Here is a 16,288-nt window from a genome sequence, read left to right as displayed (position 1 = left end):
AGGAGGAGAGGAAGATTTCTCAGCTGTGTATTGAAACCACATGTTCATGAGACCCCACGAGTTCAGAATCAATCAATACTTTCCTACAGTTAATGGCAGCTCTCGCAAGGAGATGCACATTCTGCCGGCACTATCATGTCCCTAAGTATTTGCCCTGGGAGTTAATATTGTCTATCATCCTCGTACTATTTATGGAGGTAAATTCTTAACCAGGAATTTATCACAACTGCATAGTCTTCCTTCAAAGAGAAGAACAGTGGCTAATACCAGAGGGGGGTGTACGCAAGGCACGGTACATCTCAGAGATGAGCATGCGCCCGCTCTGCTGGAGAGCAAGGCCAAGGACGCAAATAGACAGTGTTGTTCACAAGGTTGTCAGCAATGAGAGAAGAACTTCCTCAGCCCCTGTCTCTCTCTATAGGCCTAGAGCCAAGATGGCCCCCATTGCTTGCCTCGTCCTTTGTCTCTTTGGCAGCTTCCTGTCCACCACCTGGGCGGAAGGTAAGTCATTGCTAACACTGCAAATATGATAGAAGTGTATATACAGTTGCTTCCCAAAGAGGATCCTGATCATTGTTCTTCCATGGTGGATGATTAATAAGTGGTGCCCTGTGAGGACTCTCTACCCATTTTGTTATTGTTATTGTTATTGTTATTGTTATTGTTATAATTATTATATTTATATCCTGCCTTTTCCCCAATACTGGGATAATCTTATACATTATGCATAGGAATATATCAATGCCTAAAATTTATTTTTTATGATTGGTTAAAAAATTATAAATCGATCCACCTGCAGAATTATCAAGGAGGTGTACAACAAAATACAAGACACTAAAATTTACAATAAAAGCAGAATCAGGATAAAACAGTGGCTAGAATACAGTACTCACTCAGGAAATCTATGGTCTGGATATGTGGGGCTGATATGTGCACAATGATTAACCATGGGAAAAGTATGAAATTTCTGCACTTTATTTTATGCTCTTTTTGAAATGAATGTGAAATCATTTTAGTGTATACAAATTGAAACTGGTCCTCAGACTAACCTTGAAACGAGGGTCTTTTAAATGTAAGGAGGACAAAGTGCTTGGATGTGATGAGGAGGGGTTAAGGAGGCAGGTGCCACAGTGATAGCAACATGTGGGGAAAATATGTTCAGCCAGGGACATGCTGGATCTGTTGGACAGGGGAAGATTGGCAAAAGGAAAGGCCACAAAAAGGGATTCAAGGCGTGCCCACAGCACAACATAGGGTTTCAGCAGGAGGTTCAGAAATGATAGGAACTGTACAGCTTCAGGCCACGGGTCCTGTTCAGTATAGGGGTTAGCCCAGTTGGGGGTATGGCAGCATCAGCTTTCTCAGAGATACGATCAGTGATCAAGGGTTCAGCTCCAACAGGCAAAGTCAGGCATGCATCAAGTTCCAGGATGGACAAAATGGTGGAAGGATCCAGAAGCAAGGTCAGACAAAGCCAAGGCCATATACCAGTTAGGGAAATTAAGGACTGGATGGCACCATGGAGCGCTCCAAGTAGGTCCAGGGTGGAAACCAGACAAACTTGGCTTATGGGCTTCTACAAATAGGACTTGGGCTTCCCAGAGGCTGCTAGCTCCTCCCACACATTGCATGAGTCCTTCTCCCTTAAAGAGGCCTTGCTTGCTTTCGAAGCCTTTGGCTGCGGTGGCCTGGAGGCATCTAGGGTGTAGTGGTGGCTTCAGAACTGGACTCCTCAGACTCTGAGGACAGCAGTGCGACCTCCTCCAGAATCAGAGGGACTGCTTCCAGGGGCTCATCTGCGGCTGAGTGCCCTGAGGAGAGAGGGACATCAATGGGTTCTTTGGCAGCCATATCCTCTTCTGGGTCTGAGAGGTTCCTATCAGAGACTTCCTCTCCTGAAGAGGCAGAATCAGAACCCAGGGTCATGACAGGGCCATATCTTTCAGCAGCTGAAAAGGGACAAGCCTCTGTGACAGCCTGGAAAAGGGAGAATGGAAGGGAGGGACCAGAGGGAATTCCAAGGTGCTTTGGAGACAAGGGAGATGATGACAGTGTCTCCTACAGTGTAACAAAATACTGTGAAGGCTTAAGGTGTCTTTACAGAACCTGGTGCTCTCCAGATGCGTTGGAATACAACCATCATCAATGGCCACACTGGCTGGGGATGATGGGAGTCTTCTCCAACACATCTGGAGGGCAGTGGGTGGAGGAAGGCTGGCTTAAGAGTTGGGGTGGGAAAAGGAGGAGCTCTGTCTTGATCGCCCCTCTTGAAATGTTGGTGGGACACCTAATGCAAGAGCAAAGCTGAAGGAGATATGTAACTGGGCAGAATGTTAAGGAGCGCATGTTTGTGTCGGTGTGTTTTAATCCAAGCAATGGAAGAGTGAAAATGCTGAAACCCTGAACAAGAGAAGCAATCATAAAGATAACACTTCTGAACATGTGCAGTATGTGTTCCTTCTAGGGATGTATGAAAGTCACTTACCTTTTCGCTGATTGATTTGTGGTGGGGGGGGAGGCACTCCATCCCTCCCCCCGGAATCCTCGACGGGGGGGAGGCGATCCAGTCCTCCCCACCGGAATCCTGCCCGGCTGGCTCCGCTCTGCAGCGGCTCCACGGAGCGGCTGGCCAGGGCCATCCACAGCCGGAGTTCCGGCCGCGGACTGGCTCCTACAGTCCAGCCAGGCTGCCATGATAGGATATGTAAGTATTTACGTAGCCTATCACGGCAGGCAAAAAACAAAACAAAACATCGTACGCAAACGGCGGCTACGGCGGCTGCCATTTGCGTTCCCTATTTTTCACTGTTTTAGCCTACGTAAATATTTACATAGGCTATTATGGTGAAAAAAAAGGGGAACGCAAATAACGTAGCGGGCACTATTTGCGTTCCTTTTTTTACCTGCTGTTTTAGCCTACGTAAATATTTACGTAAGTTATTACGGCGAAAAAAAAGGAACGCAAATAATGTCCACTACGCTATTTGCGTTCCCCTTTTTTTGTCGTAATAGCCTACATAAATATTTACGTAGGCTAAAACGGCGAAAAATAGGGAATGCAAATGGCGGCCTCCATAGCTGCCGCCATTTGCGTATGCTGGTTTTTTTTTGGTTTTTTTGCTTGCTGTGATAGGCTACGTAAATACTTATGTAGCCTATCATGGCAAACAGCAGATGCAAATGGCGGCCGCGGCAGCCGGTTGAAAGACCAGCTGCCGCCGCCGGAGCCGCTGCCGGAGCTGCTGCCGCCAGAACATCCGCCCCAGGTAAGCTTCGTCCTGGGGGGAATCCACGGGGGGGTAGGAGGCCGTTCTGCCATGGATTTCGCGGGGCCGAATGCCAGTGCATTTGGCCTCACTGAAATCTATGGTGGAATTCTCCGCCATCCCTAGTTCCTTCCCATCTCTGAGGAAGGGTTTCAGATTAGATGTTTCAGTCACAGCTCCTTTAGGGATTAAACGCTGAAGGTCACTGCTGGAAAAGTAGATTGTGCAGTTTCCAGCACAAAGGTGGTAACAATAACCTGATGGAGGCAGTGGGGGGAGTGTTGGGGGCCAGAACATACCGAGGCTGGGCGGCAGGCGCTGGCGGAGCGCTAGGAGCAGGCCATGCCAGGTAAGGGGAACAAGGGAGAGATGTGTAGTATCTGTCCCCTGCTCCGGGCCTGTCCAGAGCCAAAGGATGGCTGGGGGAGGCGTGACCCCATCTTCTGGCCTTCGTTTGCTGCTCTGCAATGCCAGGTCTGTTACCCAGAAAACCTCCTCATCCATGACATGATCCTGGATGAGGGTGCAGACCTGGCATGTATTACAGAGACCTGGCTGGCCAAGGCTGCTGCTCCAACCCTTGCAGCCATGTGTCCAGCTGGATTTTCGTATGCACAGCAGCCGAGGGCTGGGGATCGGGGAGGGGGAGTGGCTGTTATCTACCGAGAGTCCTTGGTCTTCACCAGACCCCCTCTCCGGGAGACCAAGGTTGTTGAGTGCATGTACTGGAGGTTGGGCCCGAAGGGCAGTCTGGGGATTCTGCTCGTGTACCGTCCACCCCGCTGCACGACTGACTCCCTGGCCGAGGTGCTTGAGGTGGTCTCTGACGTGCGTGTACAGTCCCCTAACTTACTGGTGTTGGGGGACTTCAACGTACATTCGGAGGCCATCCTCACAGGAGCACCTCGGGACTTCATGGAGACCATGGCCTCCTGGGAGCTGCACCATATTCTAACTGGGCCCACCCATGTAGCCGGTCATGCACTAGATCTTGTGTTTGTTTCTGGAGAAGCGGGGAGTGATCTGGAAGTCGGGGGTATATCCACCACCCCCTTGTCATGGTCAGATCACTATCTGGTGATGTTGGACTTCTCGGTTCCACAACCCCTCCGCAGGGGTGGAGGACCCATTAAAATGGTCCGCCCCAGGCGTCTTATGGATCCAAATGGATTCCTGAACGCGCTTGGGGATTCTCTGGGGCATGCCAACGGCCACTCGGTCGAGACCCTGGTGGGTGGCTGGAATGCCGCAATTACTGGGGCATTAGATCAGGTGGCTCCGAAACGCCCTCTCCCCCTGAACAGCGCTCGGACTGCACCATGGTTCAATCCATGGTTACGAGCTCTGAAACAGGAGGTGAGACGGCTAGAGCGCCGGTGGCGGAAGTCTCGCTCCAAAGACGATCAGACACGGGCTAGAGCTGCATCTTCAGCCTATCACGTGGCGGTGAAGGCAGCAAAAAAGGAATATTATGCTGCCTCCATCGCGTCTGCAGAGTGCTGCCCCAGGAGGCTGTTCCAAGTGGTCCGGAGCCTGGTCGGTCCTGTGGCTCCGGAACCACTGGAGCATTCTAAGGCCTCCTGTGAGGCTTTGGCAAGGCACTTTGCAGATAAAAACTGATCAGATTAGGTGTGTTACTCTGCACACTGTGGATACAGTTAGTGAGCAAGAGGCGGCCTGTGGCAAACCGGTTTTGTGGGATCGGTTCCAGCTTCTTCCTCCTGATGAAGTGGACAAGGTGCTTTCATCTGTAAGGCCAACCACCTGCTTACTTGATCCTTGCCCATCTTGGCTCATTATGAGCTGCAGAGAGAGACTGGGTGAGGGGATCAAGGCGGTGGTGAACGCCTCCCTTGAGGAGGGAGTGATGCCATCAGCCCTCAAGGAGGCAGTGATAAGACCGCTCTTAAAGAAGCCCTCCTTGGATCCTCAAGTTCTGAACAACTTTCGCCCAGTCTCAAATCTGCCATTTTTGGACAAGGTGATTGAGCGGGTGGTGGCAGTGCAGTTGAAGGCACACTTGGAAGAAACTGATTATCTAGACCCATTTCAGTCGGGCTTCAGGCCAGGGCATGGGACAGAAACGGCCTTGGTCGCCTTGGTGGATGATATGAGGAGGGCTCTGGATAGGGGTGAATGCTCCTTCCTTGTTCTCCTCGACCTCTCAGCGGCTTTTGATACCGTTGACCACGGTATCCTCCTGGACCGCCTGGAGGGGTTGGGCATTGGAAACACTGTATTGCAGTGGTTCCGGTCCTTCCTCTCCAGCAGGTACCAGAGGGTAGCACTGGGAGAGGAGGTTTCGGACTCGTGGCCACTTACTTGTGGGGTGCCACAGGGTTCCATCCTCTCCCCAATGCTATTTAACATCTATGTGAAGCCACGGGGGGCTATCATCAGGAGGTTTGGGGTGCAGTGTCATCAATATGCAGATGACACGCAGCTCTACCTCTCATTCAAATCTTCACCAAGGTTGGCCGTAGAATCCCTGTCCAAATGTCTGGAGACGGTGAGTGGCTGGATGGGGAGGAATAAGCTGAAGCTCAACCCTGACAAGACCGAGGTACTTTTGGTGGGAGACAAGAGGAGGCTGGGGGATGTTGACCTGGTGTTGAATGGGGTACGGCTACCCTTGAAAGACCAAGTCCGCAGCCTGGGGGTCATTTTGGACTCCCAGCTGTCCATGGAGGCTCAGGTGTCAGCTGTGAGCCGGACTGCGCTGTATCAACTCCATCTGATACGGCGGCTGCGCCCCTTCCTTCCCGACCATCTGCTCCCATCGGTAGTACATGCCCTGGTCTCCTCTCGTTTAGACTACTGTCATGCGCTCTACGTGGGGTTACCCTTGAAGACGGTTCGGAAGCTGCAGCTGGTACAGAACGCTACGGCTCGCCTGATTAAAGGCAGCCGCCGGCGAGATCACATCACTCCAGTGCTGAAGGAGTTGCACTGGTTACCAGTTGTTTTCCGGGCCAAATTCAAGGTGTTGGTTTTGACCTTTAAAACCCTATATGGTTCCGGCCCAGCCTATCTTAAGGAGCGCCTCCAGCAACACCAGACAGGCCGCTTAACAAGATCAGCCTCGGATGGCCTTCTCTCTGTCCCATCAGCCAGGACAGCTAGACTGGTGGGGACGAGGGAGAGAGCCTTCTCTGTGGTGGCCCCCACTCTGTGGAACTCCCTCCCTAGGGAACTCCGTCATGCCCCCTCTTTAATGAGCTTCCGTCGTGCATTAAAAACGTGGTTGTTCAGGCAGGCATTTGGGGTGGGTTAGGGTATTTTAAAAAAAAAATTATGGTAAAATTTTATTGTTTTAAATTGTTTATGGTGGGTTGTACATCGCCCAGAGTGGCTGGGTGACCAGTCAGATGGGCGATTAATAAATTTAATAAATAAATAAATAAATAAAACAATGTGGTAAAAGTCCAAACTGGACTTGGAGGTCCGTGCCCAGCTGCCCTCCAATTAAGCTCTGGACACGCAGGTAAGATTCAACTTGAGTTTATTCGTGTACAATGAAGGCAGCTCTGTCAACCCAGAGGCAGCACAAATCAACACTCACCAGTTACATTTATAATCATAGTGTGGCTAAATAAGTGACATCAGCCAAGCCCAGTGCGCATGTCTGCTCATTCTCAATTAAACTTTTACTGGACCATCACCTTCTTCTCAGAGCCCTGCAACTTTTGCAAGGACGATGATTCTTAGGTCTGGGGTGAGTTGCTGTGGAGACAAGATAACTTATCACTACTGTCCTAGCAGTTTCTCCTTCAGTACAGAAGAAACAAAGACAACAGTTATGGGCTTTTGAGGAATCTGCCACATTGGCACAAAAAAAAGCTGAGACAACATGGCCTTGCCTTAGTTATTTTCCACAACAGGAATCATGCAGCTGAAAGAGAGTCCAGAAAAAAAGAGCAGAGTGCCTGCTGAGCTCTGTTGGACCACCACAAAGGGGTGAGACAGAAAGGTCACCAAGGCATCACATACAGAAGGAGAGGTCTCCAAAGGCTGCTAGCCAGAAGACCTTTAAATGGAAGCTCCGTATACAGAGGCAAAGGCCAGCATTAGGGGTGGATGAACTGGGTGGTCGCCCAGGGCACCAAACTGGGGGGGCGGGCAAGCTGAGCTCACTCAGTAGCTGTGTTTTTTTTTAATGTACTGTCTGCAGTGAGCTACAGTGGTGACACTGTCCCTTGAAGACTAGTGATACCACTCCAATGGAGGGTCTGCTTCTTGTCGCTGAGGAGGGAGTGCTGGGGCTCAGGGAGGAGGGCGGGCAGCAGGAGCCATTTTGTGTGGGCGCCGAACATAATAAAGACAGTAGGCCTGCAGCTCCATGAGAAGTGTCTCATGAGAGCTGCGTGATGGAGACATCGTTGGGATCCGAGAACTGGAGCAGGAGCGCTCTGAGAGCAGAGCAGCGAACCAGAGGCCTCTCGCTCTGGCCCTTTTCCTGGACATTGCTGGGGAAGGCCTGGGAGTGAGTAAATATTTTACATTGTTCTGCATGAAGCAGAACAGATGCTAATTTGAGGCTTAAGCTGGCTGTAAAATGTGTCCTTGGGAGGCAGGGAGGGGGCTGCTCATTAGCTAGGCCTGCAGCCCAACATTCAGGGGGTCTGAAGCCATCATGGTCAGGTAAAACCTTCCTTTGTGTCTGGGCAGCAATAGAGAGAAGGTTGGTCAGGCAGGCCTATGAGTGGCCCAGGCCAAGGAGGCCCGGGTCCAGGGTTGGTTGTAAGGAGTGAAGGAACTGCGAAGGCTTTCCCATTCCTCACGAAGATAGGACTTTTGTTGTGGTAGTTCAGTCGTTAAGTCGTGCCCAACTCTTTGTGACGCCATGGACCATAGGACGCCAGGCCTTCCTGTCCTCCACTCTCTCCCGGAGTGTGCTCAAATTCATATTCATTGCATCAGTGATGCTATCTAGCCATCTCATCCCCTGCGGTCCCCTTCTCCTTTTGCCTTCAGTCTTTCCCAGCATCAGGGTCTTTTCCAGAGAGTTTTCTCTTCGCATTAGGTGGCCAAAAGATTTGAGCTTCAGCTTCAGTATCTGTCCTTCCAATGAGCACTCAGGGTTGATTTCCTTTAGGGTTGACTGATTTGACCTCTTTGCAGTCCAGGGGACTCGTAAGTGTCTTCTTCAGCACCACAGTTCGAACGCATCAATTCTTCGGCGCTCAGCCTTCCTTATAGTCTAGCTCTCACAGCCATATATTACTACTGGGAAAACCATAGCTTTGATTATATGAACCTTTGTCAGCAAGATGATGTCTCTGCTTCTTACTATGCTGTCTAGGTTTGACATAGCTTTCCTCCCAAGGAGCAAGCGTCTTTTAATTTCATGGCTACAGTCACCATCTGCAGTGATCTTGAAGCCCAAGAAAGTAAAATCTGTCACTGCTTCCATTTCTTCCCCTTCTATATGCCAGGAAGTGATGGGGCCAGATGCCATGATCATAGTTTTTTTAATGTTGAGTTTCAAACCAGCTTTTGCACTCTCCACTTTCACCCTCAACAAGAGGCTCTTTAGATCCTCCTCGCTTTCTGCCATTAGGATGGTATCGTCTGCATATCTGAGGTTGTTGATAATTCTCCCGGCAATCTTAATTCCGACCTGTGATTCATCCAACCTGGCGTTTCCCATGATGTACTCTGCATATAAATTAAATAAGTAGGGCGACAATATACAGCCCTGTTGTACTCCTTTCCCAATTTTGAACCAATCGGTTGTTCCATGTCCGGTTCTTACTGTTGCTTCTTGACCCTCATAGAGGTTTCTCAGGAGACAGGTAAGGTCGTCTGGTACTTCCATCTCTTTAAGAATTTGCCAGAGTTTGTTGTGATCCACACAATCAAAGGCTTTAGCATAGTCAATCAAGCAGAAATAGATGCTTTTCTGGAATTCTCTTGCTTTCTCCATGATCCAGCAAATGTTGGCGATTTGATCTCTAGATTTGATCTCTAGAAGAGGGATAGAAAGGGAATGAAAAATACTCCGGGTGAATGACTGGCTATGAAGGTGGTGCCGACGAGAGAGATTTGGATTCTGGGACCACGGGCTATACTTCCTGGAAGATGGGCTGTTGGCAAGGGATGGGTTGCACCTCACAAAGGATGGGAAGAATGTGTTTGGCCACAGCATGAAGAACTTCATCAAGAGGGCTTTAAACTGAATCCTATGGGGAAGGGAGATGTAATGCTGGGGGTAACAATGGATGTAGGCGCATGCACAGCAATGAAGAGAACAGCTCTAATAGCGCCCAATAATAGTCTTCAGACACATGTAGGAAGAAAGCCAGACTATGAAGCACATGGTCTTCGATGTCTATATACTAATGCCCAGAGTATGGGAAACAAACAGAATGAACTTGAACTCTTAATACAAGAGGGAAATTATGACCTGATAGGTATAACTGAGAGTTGGTGGGATGACTCTCATGACTGGAATACAGCAATTGAAGGATACAACTTGTTCAAAAAGAACAGGAGGAAGAGAAAGGGAGGTGGGGTTGCACTGTATGTGAAAAATACATATCTCTGCACAGAAATACAGGAGGAGGAGCTTGGTAGCCCCATCGAGAGCATCTGGGTCGAAATAAATGGAGCAAAGAATAAAAGGAACCTGGTGGTCGGAGTCTACTACTGGCCATCCAATCAAGGAGAAGACAAGGATGAAACCTTTGAAAAGCAAATAGCCAAGGTTTTAAGGAAGCATGATGTAGTAGTAATGGGGGACTTCAATTTCCCCGATATTTGTTGGGAGACAAATTCTGCAAAACATGGCCCCTCCAGGAAATTCCTGACTTGTGTGGTGGATAACTTCCTCCTACAGAAAGTAGAGGAAGGAACTAGAGGATGGGCTATCCTTGACTTGATCCTAACCAACAGAGATGACTTAGTGGATAAAGTAGCAGTTACAGGAACTCTGGGGGAAAGCGACCATGTTGTACTTGAGTTCTTGGTTCTAAGGGAAGCAAAAGCCGAGTGTAGTCAAACGCGTACCCTGGATTTTAGGAAAGCTGATTTTAATAAACTCAGAACAATGATCAGTCAGGTCCCATGGCAAGCAACGCTAACGAGAAAAGGAGTCCAAGATGGGTGGGAGCTTTTAAAAAAGGAAATTCTCAAGGCACAATCACAAACAATTCCAACAAGAAGAAAAGGTGGAAGACAACAGAAAAAGCCAATGTAGCTTCACAAAAAGCTTAGGGATGACCTGAAAACAAAAAAGGACACATATAGGAAGTGGAAAGAAGGCCAAGTAACAAAGGAAGAGTACAGGCAGATAGCACAGAATTGCAAGGATGGCGTCAGGAAGGCTAAAGCTGAGAACGAGCTGAGGTTAGCAAGGGATGCTAAAAACAACAAAAAGGCTTTCTTCAGCTACGTGCATAGTAAAAGGCAGAGGAAAGAAATGGTTGTTCAGCTATTAAATAAGGATGGCAAAACGATAACAGATGACAAAGAAAAGGCAGAGGTGCTCAATTCCTACTTTGGCTCAGTCTTCTCCCAAAAGAGGGTCTATGACCCCCCTGGCAAAGGCGAAGTACAGGCTGAAGGGGCAGGATTGCAGCTTGAGATCGATAGGCATATGGTCAAGGAACACCTAATTACTTTGAATGAGTTCAAATCTCCAGGGCCAGATGAACTGCACGGTAGAGGAATAAAGGAGCTGGCAGAAGAACTCTCAGAACCGCTGTCTATTCTCTTTGAGAAATCATGGAGGACGGGGGAAGTGCCAGATGACTGGAGGAGGGCTAACGTTGTCCCTATCTTCAAAAAGGATAAAAAGGAGAAACCTGGGAACTACAGACCAGTCAGTCTGACATCAATCCCTGGGAAAATTCTGGAGCAGATGATAAAGGAATCCATCTGGAAGCACCTTGAAAACAATGCCGTGATTACTCGAAGCCAACATGGATTTGTCAAAAACAAGTCCTGCCAGACAAATCAAGTAACCTCCCTTGTGGACTGTGGGGATTCTGTAGACATCATATACCTCGACTTCAGCAAAGCTTTCGACAAAGTGCCCCATGATATCCTGATGAGCAAACTAGCTCAAAGTGGGCTAGATGAGACAACGATACGGTGGATCCACAGTTGGCTACAGGATCGGACTCAAAGAGTGTTCATCAATGGGACCTTCTCAAACTGGGGAGAGGTAACGAGCGGGGTACCGCAGGGCTCAGTCCTGGGCCCAGTGCTCTTCAACATTTTTATGAATGACTTGGAGGAGGAGGTGCAGGGAATGCTGATCAAATTTACAGATGACACCAAATTGGGCGGGATAGCTAATACTTTGGAAGACAGAAACAAAATTCAAAGTGATCTGGATAGACTGGAGCGCTGGGCAGAAAACAACAGAATGACATTTAATAGGGATAAATGCCCAGTTCTGCCCCTAGGAAAAAGAAACCAAATGCACAGTTACAAGATGGGGGATACGTGGCTCAACAACACTACAAGCGAGAAGGATCTTGGAATTGTTGTCGATCACAAGCTGAATATGAGCCAACAATGTGATGTGGCTGCAAAAAAGGCAAATGCTCTTTTAGGCTGCATTAATAGAAGCATAGCTTGAAAATCCCGGGAAGTACTAGTTCCCCTCTACTCAGCCCTGGTTAGGCCTCATCTGGAGTACTGTGTCCAGTTCTGGGCACCACACTTTCAGAAGGATGCAGACAAACTGGAGAGGGTTCAGAGGAGGGCAACAAAGATGATCAGGGGACTGGAAACAAAGTCCTTCGAGGAGAGACTGAAAGAACTGGGCATGTTTAGCCTTGAGAAGAGAAGACTGAGGGGAGATATGATAGCACTCTTCAAGTACTTGAAAGGTTGTCACAGAGAAGAAGGCCAGGATCTTTTCTTGATCATCCCAGAGTGCAGGACACGGAATAATGGGCTCAAGTTACAGGAAGCCAGATTCCAGCTGAACATCAGGAAAAACGTCCTGACTGTAAGAGCAATACCACAATGGAACCAATTACCTGGGGAGGTGGTGGGCTCTCCCACACTGGAGACATTCAAGACGAGGCTGGACAGCCATTTGTCAGGGATGCTCTGACTTGGATTCCTACATTGAGCAGGGGGTTGGACTCGATGGCCTTGTAGGCCACTTCCAACCCTACTATTCTATGATTCTTTGATTTCTCCCTATTTGAAACCCAGCTTGTACTTCCGGTAGTTCTCAGTTCACATACTGCTGAAGCCTAGCTTGTAGGATTTTGAGCATAACCTTGCTGGCATGTGAAATGAGCGCAATTGTACGGTAGTTTGAACACTCTTTGGTATTGTCCTTCTTTGGAACTGGAATATAAACTGACCTTTTCCAGTCTTGTGGCCACTGTTGAGTGTTCCACATTTGTTGGCATATTGAGTGCAGCACTTTAACAGCAACATCTTTTAGGATTTTAAATAGCTCAGCTGGAATACTGTCATCTCCGCTAGCTTTGCTGTTAGTAATGCTTCCTAAGGCCCACTTGACTTCACTCTCGAGGATGTCTGGCTCAAATTCAGTGACCGCACTATCATGGCAATCAGGGACATTAAGGTCTTTCCTGTATAGTTCTTCTGTGTATTCTTGCCACCTCTTCTTAATCTCAGCTGCTTCTGCTAGGTCCCTGCCTTCTTTGTCCTTTATCATGCCCGTCTTTGCACAAAACGTTCCCTTGAGATCTTCGATTTTCTTGAAGAGATCTCTAGTCTTTCCCATTCTGTTGTTTTCCTTGATTTCTTTGCATTGTTCATTTAAGAAGGCCTTCTTGTCTCTCCTTGCTATTCTCTGGAAATCTGCATTCAGTTGGCTATGTTTTCCCCTTTCTCCCTTGCTTTTCGCTTCCCTTCTTTCCTCAGCTGCTTGTAATGCCTCATCAGACAGCCACTTGGCTTTCTTGCATTTCTTTTTCTTTGGGATGGATTTCGTTGCTGCCTCCTGAACAATGTTACGGACCTCCGTCCATAGTTCCTCAGGCACTCTGTCAATCAGGTCTAACCCCTTAAATCTATTCCTCAGCTCCACTGTATATTCATAAGGGATATGATTGAGGTCATACCTGAATGGTTTAGTGGTTTTCCCGACGTTCTTCAATTTAAGCCAAAATTTTGCAATAAGGAGCTCATGATCTGAGCCACAGTCAGCTCCAGGTCTTGTTTTTACTGACTGAATAGAGCTTCTCCATCTTTGGCTGCAAAGGACATAATCAATCGGATTTCGATATTGACCATCTGGTGATGTCCATGTGTAGAGTCGCCTCTTGTGCTGTTGGAAAAGAGTGTTTGCTGTGATCAGCATGTTCTCTTGGCAAAACTCAATTAGCCTTTGTCCTGCTTCATTTTGTACACCAAGGCCATGCTTGCCTGTTATCCCGGTTATTTCTTGACTTCCTGCTTTAGCATTCCAGTCCCCTATGATGAAAAGGACATCTTTTTTTGGTGTTAGTTCTAGAAGGTGTTGTAGGTCTTCATAGAACCGATCAACCTCAGCTTCTTCGGCCTCAGTGGTTGGGGCATAGACTTGAATTACTGTGATGTTGAATGGTTTGCCTTGGGTTCGTACTGAGATCATTCTGTCGTTTTTGAGATTGTAGCCCAGTACGGCTTTTCCCACCCTTTTATTGACTATGAGTGCTACTCCATTTCTTCTAAAGGATTCTTGCCCGCAGTAGTAGATATAATTACTATTCTAATTATATCTACTACTGAAGATCACCTGAATTAACCTCACCCATGCTTGTCCATTTTAGTTCGCTGATTCCCAAGATGTCGATGTTTAATCTTGCCATCTCATGTTTGACCACCTCCAGCTTGCCTTGACACATTGATCTTACATTCCAGGTTCCTAAACAATATTGTTCTTTACAGCATCGGATTTTCTTTTCACCACCAGACACATCCACAGCTGAGTGTCCTTTCAGCTTTGGCCCAGTCGTTTCACTCTTTCTGGCGCTACTTGGAAATTCCCTCTGCTCTTCCCCAGTAGTATATTGGGCACCTTCTGACCTGAGGGGCTCATCTTCCAGCGTCCTCTCTTTTAGCCTTGTGATACGTTCCATGGGGTTTTCTTGGCAAGAATACTGGAGTGGGTTGCCATTTCCTTCTCCAGTGGACCACATTTTGTCAGAACTCTCCACCATGACTTGTCCATCTTGGGTGGCCCTGCACAGCATAGCTTATGGCTTCACTGAGTTACGCAAGCCCCTTCACCACAACAAGACTAAATTATTTCTAATTCCATTATAATGCTTTACTTGTTTACTTATTTGTTTGTTTATTCATTTATTATTACATGTATATCTTGCTTTTTAATTCTTGCAAGGAACCCACAGCAGCTTACATATACTCTTCCTCTACATTTTAAGCTTACAACAACCCTGTGAGATTGTCAGGGTTCCCCTTATGACCTGGACCCCCTGAGCAATGCCTTAAGGATCTCTTGTCTCCTTAAGAGTCCCAGCTTCCTTCTTTTACATTTCCCTTTCCAATACTGGTCAGTTGAGGCTGTTAGAAGTGGCGAGATTGACACTCCAGTCACAAGTTTACTGATAAATTAAAGCAAGCCAACTACAACTAAAGGTATTTACACAATAGAGCTGAGTGAGACAAAAGGCATTGGGGGGGGGGAGTTGCAAAACGCAGGTTCCTTTACCCTAGCTGTACTTAGACTTCACCAGGCTGCTTCTTCCTGCTCCCTCTTCAGGCTCTAGACTCCCCAGCTCTGCTCTTACTGCTCTGGTCTTTCTGACTCTCTCTTTTTACACCATCCTCCCTCAAAAACAAAAGTACGGTTTCAAACCTGAAGAAATGAAACTTAACTGGGGAAATGAAACTGAAACCTAACCAGGGAAATGAAACTACTGCCCTCAGAGATGCCCCTCCCAACAACAACAACAAACTCCCCCAGGCCTCTAAGCCTGATCTTTTCCCCCTTTGCCTCTGTAGGCCTCAAACCTTCACAGACATGAGTTAGGCTGAGAGTCAGTGACTGGACCAAAGTCACCTAGTGAGCTTCATGGCGGAGGGGGGACTAGAATTCAGATCTCTCAAGTCCCAGTCCAACCCTCTAACCACTATGCCACACTGCCTCTCTATTTCGCAATAGAAGAAAGAACAGAAATTCCTTCCCTCCTGCCAAAGAACAGGAACTGACTAATTAAGGTGCAGTTAGGAGCTAATGCATTGTTAGTACCCTGGCCACACAGAACAGGAACCAGTTAAGAGGCAGATGCTGAAGGAAGAAGCTTCAAATTGAACTTGCAAGGGTCCTTTGCTGCATGGAGCTTACTCGTCAGTAAACATTAGAGAAGATATTTGGCCTTGGGGAAGGGCCATTGCCAGCTGCATAATACATAGCTATCCTGTGGAACTATTTGACTTCCAACTGCTTGTGGAAAACCAATGTTAGCAACCCTAACGGGCCCTGGTATAGCAGCCACCAGTATTTTAAAGGCCCGCATTTTACAAAAGCCTAGTACACATAAAACCATCCCAGTGGCAATCCCACTACAGAAAGTGCAAAGGGAAGTCTCTGCCCCAGAATAATGGGAACCTTGAACTTGGCTATTAAGCCTGGCTTCCTCACCACTTCTGCCTTCCACCCTGTAGGACTGTGGCCTGAAACACAGGAGAGGTCTCGCTGCCCTGCAGGTGCTTACACCTACTGAGAAGGTGTAAGCTGGTATTGCTTTGAGTTCTATGAAGATCCATTGACTTTTGACGAAGCAGAGGTGAGTCACGTGGGCTGGGAGGTACTGGCGGGCCTTGCTCCGCCAGGGTGGCTGTCTTCAAATGGCGTCCTTCACACTTGGCATATGTCTGAAGTGGTAGATTTGGGCTCCTCCTTCTCCGGCCAAGAAATCTGCTGCACTTGCTACCAAGACCATGATGTGGCTCAGCATGAACCAATGCAGCTAGTTTGTGGTTGCATTCATCGGGAGCTCACTTCCCAGAGCACATGCTAAGGTGCTCGATGCTTTTATTTCTTAAACCATTCAAACAACGTTATGACTGAGGAGTGATCC

At 48.0% G+C, this 16,288-nt stretch overlaps 1 protein-coding gene across 1 annotated transcript in view; it reads left to right on the top strand.

The window, feature by feature from the left end:
* Positions 1–368: 368 nt before the first annotated feature.
* LOC146339225 (C-type lectin lectoxin-Lio2-like) overlaps positions 369–16,288 on the top strand; it is a 28,349-nt gene continuing 12,429 nt past the window's right edge. The window contains exon 1 of the mRNA XM_084808847.1: positions 369–501. Coding sequence (XP_084664973.1) covers positions 382–501 — 120 coding nt within the window. The 5' untranslated portion in view covers positions 369–381. The remainder of the gene's footprint in view (positions 502–16,288) is intronic.

The sequence above is a fragment of the Heloderma suspectum genome, chromosome 7 (genome assembly GCF_057233095.1).
Source record: "Heloderma suspectum isolate Gila_16-S chromosome 7, 16-S_ref, whole genome shotgun sequence".
NCBI classification, from domain to species: Eukaryota; Metazoa; Chordata; class Lepidosauria; order Squamata; family Helodermatidae; genus Heloderma; species Heloderma suspectum.
Note: the sequence above shows the minus strand (reverse complement) of the source record. Positions and strands in the feature narration are given on the sequence as shown.